This window comes from Cyprinus carpio, chromosome A24, assembly GCF_018340385.1.
Source record: "Cyprinus carpio isolate SPL01 chromosome A24, ASM1834038v1, whole genome shotgun sequence".
NCBI classification, from domain to species: domain Eukaryota; kingdom Metazoa; phylum Chordata; class Actinopteri; order Cypriniformes; family Cyprinidae; genus Cyprinus; species Cyprinus carpio.
This window is the reverse complement of record NC_056595.1, coordinates 7,454,848-7,463,041: the sequence shown is the minus strand read 5'-3', so window position 1 is coordinate 7,463,041 and position 8,194 is coordinate 7,454,848. Positions and strand designations below refer to the sequence as shown.

The 8,194-nt window shown below is 33.7% G+C and overlaps 1 protein-coding gene across 3 annotated transcripts; it reads left to right on the top strand.

Annotated features, from left to right (window-relative positions):
- Positions 1-1,278: 1,278 nt before the first annotated feature.
- On the top strand, positions 1,279-3,815 carry LOC109048948 (ferritin, lower subunit-like). 3 transcript variants are annotated; one of them, XM_019066598.2, is made up of 6 exons: positions 1,279-1,434; positions 1,801-1,902; positions 2,062-2,162; positions 2,410-2,556; positions 3,219-3,344; positions 3,480-3,815. In XM_019066598.2, the coding sequence occupies exons 3-6, from the start codon at positions 2,064-2,066 to the stop codon at positions 3,627-3,629; spliced, it is 522 nt and encodes a 173-aa protein (XP_018922143.1). In that variant the 5' UTR covers positions 1,279-1,434; positions 1,801-1,902; positions 2,062-2,063; the 3' UTR covers positions 3,630-3,815. The 3 variants fall into 3 exon arrangements, with proteins under 3 accessions (XP_018922143.1, XP_018922144.1, XP_018922145.1); XM_019066599.2 differs by having other exon boundaries at positions 1,281-1,434; positions 1,789-1,902; XM_019066600.2 differs by lacking the exon at positions 1,801-1,902 and having other exon boundaries at positions 1,290-1,434.
- The last annotated feature ends 4,379 nt before the right edge of the window (positions 3,816-8,194 follow it).

Genomic DNA, 8,194 nt, shown 5'->3' with positions numbered 1-8,194 from the left:
TAAATTAAAATTAAAATTATTTTTGTTTTTGGATATGCTTTCAATTAAACCCAAAGAAATAAAATAAATGAATAGAACTGAATTGTGGTCATTTATTGTTTTTAGTTTTCCTTTGAATGGTGACCTGCCTGTGGGTTGGCAAGTTAAAAAAAAGAATCCTTACACTCCTTACAAAAGATAAAATGCTGATAAATACTCCATTATTCTTGTATTTATTATAGTAGCAATAGACAGAAGTTATGGCTTAAGTTAAATAGTATAGTTGGGTGTTTCTTGAATATCTCTAATATCTAATACTGTGCACATCATGAATCATGATACAGAGGCTTTGTATAGAGTGCATACAGAGAGCATTTCTATCTCACCTATAGCTTATATATCATTTATTTTTCATCAGACCTATAATGCAAACAATAACAAACAACATTAAATAACATTTATTTTTCATCAGACTGATAAAGTATGCATTAACAAACAACTTCTCTCTGTTGTAAACTATTAGTAGGTCTAGTGATATGTGGAGGAAATTAACTGTGGAGGGTTTAGTTTACTTTTAATTTCCAGCCAACACAGGAGGAGCACGATCAGCACTAAAGTAATTGTTTATCACCATGTCTTTCTCTTTGTCATGTTTAAGAATTGCTTTTAGATTCTCTTTGAATTTTTTTCATTTTCTTTGTTTCTTTTTTTTTCTTTTTCATTATTATTATTATTATGGCCCACATTGTATGAGAAAGTGTGATACATAACTGAATAACATAGCTGAAAATAGTTGTTATTGTTATTTACATTATTAACAAACAAAACAAAACAAAAAATTGTTTACACAATATTTCTAGGATGTTTACAGTATTATCTAACATAAAAATGTCATTTCTTGTTTTAAAATTACAACAGTATCATATAGACCTCAATAAATAAATAAGTTCATAGCGGACTTTTTAATTTACCACACACTATATTTAGCTGTATTTTATGTATAACACTGTTACCAAATGCATCTTATGCCATATTCTCAATTCTGATCCAAAGTATCCTCAAACAAGTTCAATCATTTAATGCTTTTACCAAAGTACTTTTAAGAGAATCTTTAACCTAGGGGTCATTAATACATATTTTTAAATCAGTTAATTTATTAAATGATTAAATTGTGTTTTTATGTTACATTTTTGAAACATAAATTGAAAATGTCAAACTATAAACCTAACACAGCAGCACATAGAATGGGCTTAAAATCAATATTTTTATAGCCGACCCACGTGACTGGATGTGTTTGACTCCTCAGCTGTAGATGTCGCTGTGGGTAAAAGCAATGGGGAGATTTACTGCCGAGGAAACAACAAACACACAGGAATATAAACGAGTTTATAAATCATCCCATTAAAGAAATATCGTGTTTCCAGCCGTAATCTGACGCGTATCGTTGCTGAAACGGTGAGTCTATGATTTGTAGCTCCTGTTAAAGTCAATCAGCGAACATACAGTATAATGCATCAGCATAAATATAATATAAAACAGGAAAGTTTTATATGATAAATTAATAAACTCAAAAACATAGTTGGTTTAAATTGGTAGTGCCAAAATAAATATTTAATTATTGCTGTGCAACATATGCAGCTATCCATGTCATTAAAGGCTGAATTCAGTTTACACCAACATATCTATAGAAACAAATATGCATAACGTTACATTGAAACGGGTTTATATAAAATATTTTAATTTGTATTATTTTTGAATCAGTATATCACTGTTTTGAATCATACTTTAAGGAGAGTTACATGTCTTTAGTACTTTCCCAAGGTTTACGTCACATCTGATAAATCTATAACGGTTTGGGCAGAATTCAGTGTCATACACACACACTCAGTATCAGCACTGAACAGTGATCACACACTTCACACGGTAAGACAGAGAGTTGTGCAGTATGCATATACAGACATTTTCTTTTCCTTTTGTTAGTACATGTAATGTTTGTCTTGAATCCCCATCTGCTCTACTAACCTTTTAAAGTTTTTCATTTTTTTATTATAGTTCATCTGTTTTGTGTGTTTTCCTCCTCAGAAATGTCTCTAGTCAAGCAGAATCTTCACCCGAACAATGAGGCAAACATCAACAAACTGATCAACCTCAAACTGACGGCCTCATATGTGTATCTCTCCCTGGTCTGTTATTTTTTTTAAATGCACAGAAATACATTTAAACATAAAAATTTTATTTTCAGTGATTACTTCATGCTAAGTGTGCATTGTGCACAGGTTCTAAAATATTTTTTTTGAAGTGTTTACGAATAGAATATTTAATATTCTATATGCAGTGATGAAATACTGTTGATTTGGCTGTATGTTAATAATTGACCCCTGCATGTCTGTTAAAACAGTAACACTAATACAGTCTCTCTCTGTCTCATAGGGAATGTATTTTGACAGAGATGATGTGGCTCTGCCCCACTTCTCAAAGTTTTTCCTGGAGCGTTCACTGAAGGAAAGGGATCAGGCGGAGCACCTGCTGGAGTATCAAAACACAAGAGGAGGACGAATCGTTCTCCAGACCATTGCGGTGAGTGAGTTTTAAAGGAATAGCACCCTCATGTCCTTCCATACCAGTAAGTCTTTTGTGGAACGCAAAAGGAAATGTTCAATAGAAAAGTCACGTTGCTCTGGTCTGTGATGCTTAAACAAAAAAAAAATAAAAAATAAAAAAGCGCCCTGAATTATCGTAAAAATAGTACATATGACTGGTGCATTGAAGACTGCTAAAGGTATATGTATCTTTGAGATGGTTCTAATATAAAAGAACACTGCTTACTGAAACCCTTTATTTCCACACTTTAAAGAGAGAATTTTTCTCATTACAGATTATAGATCAAATTATGTACTTTTAAAAGAATATACTTAATTGCAAACTGAATGCGAACTATGCTTTAGTATAGTTAACACATCAAAATTGTTGTACTTTGACATTATTAAATTATTAAAACTTTTTGACAAGATTATTGAATATAAAGATTTAAATGTATTTTAAATGTGTGAAGAAATAATAAAGTGCACTCCAAGTTTACTTTTGTGGTATTTTATGCAAGTACAGTAAAAACATAAATAAATAAATAAGTGCATATTCTGTACAGTTAAGCACACTTATTTTTCACAAGGATGGTGTCATTGCCATCAAATTTAGAAGCTTATAAAAATCAATTTTTATCTCTCTCTATCACTTATCAGAAGCCCAGTCGTGATGATTGGAAAGGAGGTATGGATGCCGTCACTTTTTCTCTGGACCATCAAAAGTCTCTTAACCAATCCCTGCTGGAGGTCCATAAAGCAGCTGGAGAAAACTCTGACCCTCATGTGAGTAGCATAAGGGAAACAACAACTGACAGCACTTGTATCTTCTTTCTCATTTGTTTCATGTGTTTTCCAATATAATTGCATATTGTTGTTCAAAAAACAGGGTAAATTACTTTCCCTGTCACTCTGTTCCAGCTGTGTGATTTCCTAGAGAGCAGCTTCTTTACTGACAGTCATGACACCATTAAGATGCTGGGTGACTACGCCGGCAGCCTGAGTCGCCTCATCTCTTCTGACCCGCACGGAAAAATGGGAGAGTACCTGTTTGACAAGCACACTCTCTGATCCACTCGGATCTGTGTTTTGTTGCCAACATTCCGTTAAACAGTATGTGACCCTGGACCACAAAACCAGTCTTAAGTCGCTGGGGTATACAGTATTTGTAGCAATAGCCAAAAATCCATTGTATGGGTCAAAATTTTAGATTTGTCTTTTATGCCAAAAATGATTAGGATACTAAGTAAAGATCATGTTCCATGAAGATATTTTGTAAATTCCCTACTGTAATTACATCAAAACTTAATTTTTGATTAGTAATATGCATTGCTAAGGACTTCATTTGGGCAATTTTAAAGCTGATTTTCTCAATATTTTGATTTTTATTTTTTTGTACCCTCAGATTCCAGATATTCAAATAGTTGTATCTTAACCAAATATTGTTCTATCCTAACAAACCATACATCAATGGAAAGCTTATTTATTCTGCTTTCAGATGATGTATAAATCTAAATTTTGAAAAATTGACACTTAAGACTTTTGCACAACCATTTCATTTCTTTGTTTTCACCTTTCAAAAGAGACATTTTGGTAAGAACCACCCAGTGTTTTGACACCACAATTTGAAGTGTTTGAATCCATATAAAAGTTGGACTATACTGTGAAATGTGCAAATCCAAACATGGTTCCCTTGTGTTGAATCCTTAACTATCCCATGTATGTTTACAGAATTGAATAGGTGCTAGGGTAAAGCTATATCTTAGACCAAATACCAGTCTATAGGCTCCTGTAGGTTATTCAGGAGTGTTGTAGTACAGTGCAGTAGTGAAAATGGGTGTTTATTTGAATATATTGTACTCCAAAACTTCCATTGATGTGAATTGTTATATCTCAAACTGAATTGTTATACCTCAAACATGGTGCTTAATGTCAATATAGCAACAACAATAAAACAAGCATTCCAAAAAAAAGTCTTGTACCTTTTAATGTAGTCTCTTTGCAGTATTATTTTCATAAGGCATGCCTTTCACTTTTCAAGTTGCATTTCTATAATCAAATTGAGCAAATCATTGACAGATCAGAGTAACATGACACATTCGAACTTGCTTTCCTGCTCATAAACCTTTTGTGAAATGCTGTCCTTATTTATTTGTAAATTTAAATCCAGAGGCAAATTATTTATATTTTCTCATATGGTTGTGAACAGTTTATTTGAAGTATGAATTCAGTTCAGCTGGTATTGGTTTTATGAAAACATGATTTACAGTAATTATTATTATTTTTATTTAGATAACATTACACTCAATTATCTGACCAGATAAACAAATTGCTTTAAAGTGCTGACTGCAAGTGAAAGATGCTCTTCTTGACATTTGACTGCACACATCCTCCTTACACATGGATATGGCTGAACACACCAATTGTTATAACTGATGCTAAAGGCAGTTATGAATTAGGCGACTATAATGTGTCAGCCACAGAGATAAGGACTTTGAAACTGCTGACTCATTATGTGTGTTGTTTGGATATGAAAAAGTATCCAGTGTTGTTCTTGTGCTTGAATGTTTTCTGTGTGGTTTATGTTCTCAAAACCGCTGAAGTGCATTGAATGCCTTGCAAACAATTTATTTCTATGACTAATAGATACAGAGATCTAACTGAAAAAAAAGTGAATTTGTTTTTTATATAAAATTCATAGTACTGTTTAACCAGGTAAAAGAAGAAAGAGGGATTTGAAATACAATTGATTTGTCATAGAACAGTAGATATAGAATGAACCACAACGCAAAGTGGAAACTACAACTTATTTAAGATCTTTACCTAATAAAGCCTGGCATGAAATAATGGTACTAATTTATTTTTTTATTTTTATTTTTGTGTGTGTGTGTGTGTGTGTGTGTGTGTGTGTTTAAACTAAACTAAAAAAAGCTATATGGTGATTTTTATATGGCCAAAATATTAAATTCTAAAATCTAACAGTATTGTAGATTATTTATATAAAATGCAAATTAATATCAGTTGTCACTCTATATCTCCAAATATTATGTTTTATTAAAATTATAGTTTGAAAAGCTTAGTTGTATGATCAAAGCTCTATAGTTTTTATTATGGGGGCCAATAAATAAATAATAAAGATCTATGGATAATCACAAAAAACAGCAAAGATTTGACAGCAAAAATACATGTGTACCAGTACCACAACCTGAAGGGATACAGTTTTACAATTATACTAAATAGCCTTTTGCTTGCTATAAAATATACAGACTATCAATCAGATGACAAAGGCATGCAGAATATTGTGGTCAACAGGTTTCTCAGCAAAGTTTTGATCATGCTGATAAATTAGAGACCAAAGTAGACTTTATAGGGTTACATACAATTCTCATATTTTATTTACAGAGCCTTTCACTGTTAATTCTTGAACAACATGATACTGTGCTGAGCAGTCATAACTGTATGAAGACTGTAAGACACTACAGACTGCCCTGACCCAGATTCCCCTTCAAAATGTGATGTCATTATCCAGCTCAGTTCAGTTTAAATAGTATCTGTGCAATCAAGTTGATGATATCGCTGGATATTAAGTGTCCCTAACTAAGCAAGCCAGAGGCGACAGCGGCAAGGAACCAAAACTCCATCAGTGACAGAATGGAGAAAAAAACCTTGGGAGAATTCAGGCTCAGTCGGGGGCCAGTTCTCCTCTGGCCAGATGAAACCAGCAGTTCCATTCCAGGCTGCAGCAAAGTCAGATTGTGCAGAGGAGTCAACTGGTTCCTGTGGTCTTGTCCCGGTCACCGTCTAGGAGATAAGGTCTTCACTGAGGATCAGTCTCCGGGGCTCATCTAATTGTCCTCTGAATAAATATAAAAGATGTATTTTCTTAATGATCACTAATATAATTAATGGAAAGATGGCAACATTTAAACAAATTAAACATATACTTAATAAAAACAACAAAATATATGCCAATATTTTCTGTAAGATAGGTAAATTAGCCAATTTTGTTTAAATGAAGGATTCCAGAAATGCATACACCCTAGATTTAATTCAGAAAATGTATAATATTCTAGTACTTAGTATGTCCTCCAGAACTTAAAGTATACTGCTCTGACCCTTGTTGGCACTGAGTGTACAAGTTCATGACAAATTTTAACATCTGTCCTGTTTAACTCCTGGACGACCTCCTTAAATGCTCTGGTCTTTAATGGGGAGTTTTGCTCAGCTCATCTCTACAGAATCCCCCACAGCTGCTCAAGAGCGTTCAGATTGAGTAAAATACATGTCCACTGAAGGATTTTCACCTTGGGAGAATTAATATCTTCATTGTTATGCTGAAAAAAAAAGCCCAATAATGCAGGGAATGAGGGGAGGGTTGCTACAGTAGGTAATTCTTGTGGTGACAACAACCATGCATGTCACTTCTGCAGGCTGCATCATACTCTGTGAGATAAAGTGTGACTCTTTTGATAGCTTTTGCTGGCTTTGAGACACTTGCATGTTATTTCTCCTGCTCTTTTTCTAGCAAAAATAAAATAAAACTAAAATAAAATTCACTCATCACTTAAGGAAAACTTAAAGTGAAGACCTGAGTATTTCAGGAGCCTTATCACAAGTCCATTGTTTTTGGATGTCGGTGCTACTTCTGCTACATTTTCACACTTAAAACAATTTCGTATTCCTCTTGTACCATTGTCCTCTTTTATGCTAAGAAATAAGTCACCTGGCTCTCCCAAGTGGCTCCACTGCTGCCAGCATTAAGTCTGATTATGATTCAGTGGGCTATATAACACTTTTAATAGTCAGGAAATTACTTGTCTTTAAAGGTTTTGGTTCAGTATACTTACCTGTTGATCAAAAATAGCCTAAAACCTATACATTTTTTTATTATTATTTATTTAGTAACTTTCAGGAGGGTGTACTCATTTTTGCAACACAAAATTGTATCACTTTGATAAAAAAAATCGTATTTTGCTGAATAATTTTGGCATTCTTCTTTGGTAATTGATCAAGCAGGCTTGTTGAAACATTATATCTCCGAAGAACCCTAACATGTCTTCTAAGTAAAGAGTAATTGCTGAATTTGTTAAGTTTTAGAGGGGGTGTACTCATTTATGCTGTGCACTGTAGATGATGTGAATAGTATCATCATCCGTGATGTCATGACGTATTTATATGCTTATAAGATCAGTTCCTATAGACTTATTATTGGTGCCATTTTAATGTCTTCTACAGTGAATAAAAAAAACACACAAACACATATCCACAGGTCAAGTTACAATCTGTCTATCTCTCCTCTGGTGTCATCCAGTGGACAGATGCCATAGCGAGCAGGAGCAGTTTGGGCAGCTCCTCTGACCCCTCCGTCCCCATCCACACCTCACACTGAGACTGAGAAAGAAAGATTAGATTCTGAATCAAATCTGGACTACAATACCAAATAAACACCCCTTTCACATATTTAGTCATTCAAAGTACCATATTCTTTTTATTTACATGCCACTGCTGTATTACCATGGTGTATGTCCAAAGTGATAATACCATTTTATCATATCCAGTGACTCCTCGCCTGTTCTTGCACTGTTATGTGTTCTGATGCCCAGGTCTAAGATGTCCTGCTTGGCTAAACTGAGTTT

Coding starts and splice junctions, on each gene's coding strand:
- LOC109048948 (XM_019066598.2), top strand. CDS start 2,064: ATGTCTCTAGTCAAGCAGAATCTTCACCCGAACAATGAGGCAAACATC. Junction 2,557..3,218: donor TCGTTCTCCAGACCATTGCG/GTGAGTGAGTTT, acceptor ATCACTTATCAG/AAGCCCAGTCGTGATGATTG. Junction 3,345..3,479: donor GAGAAAACTCTGACCCTCAT/GTGAGTAGCATA, acceptor ACTCTGTTCCAG/CTGTGTGATTTCCTAGAGAG.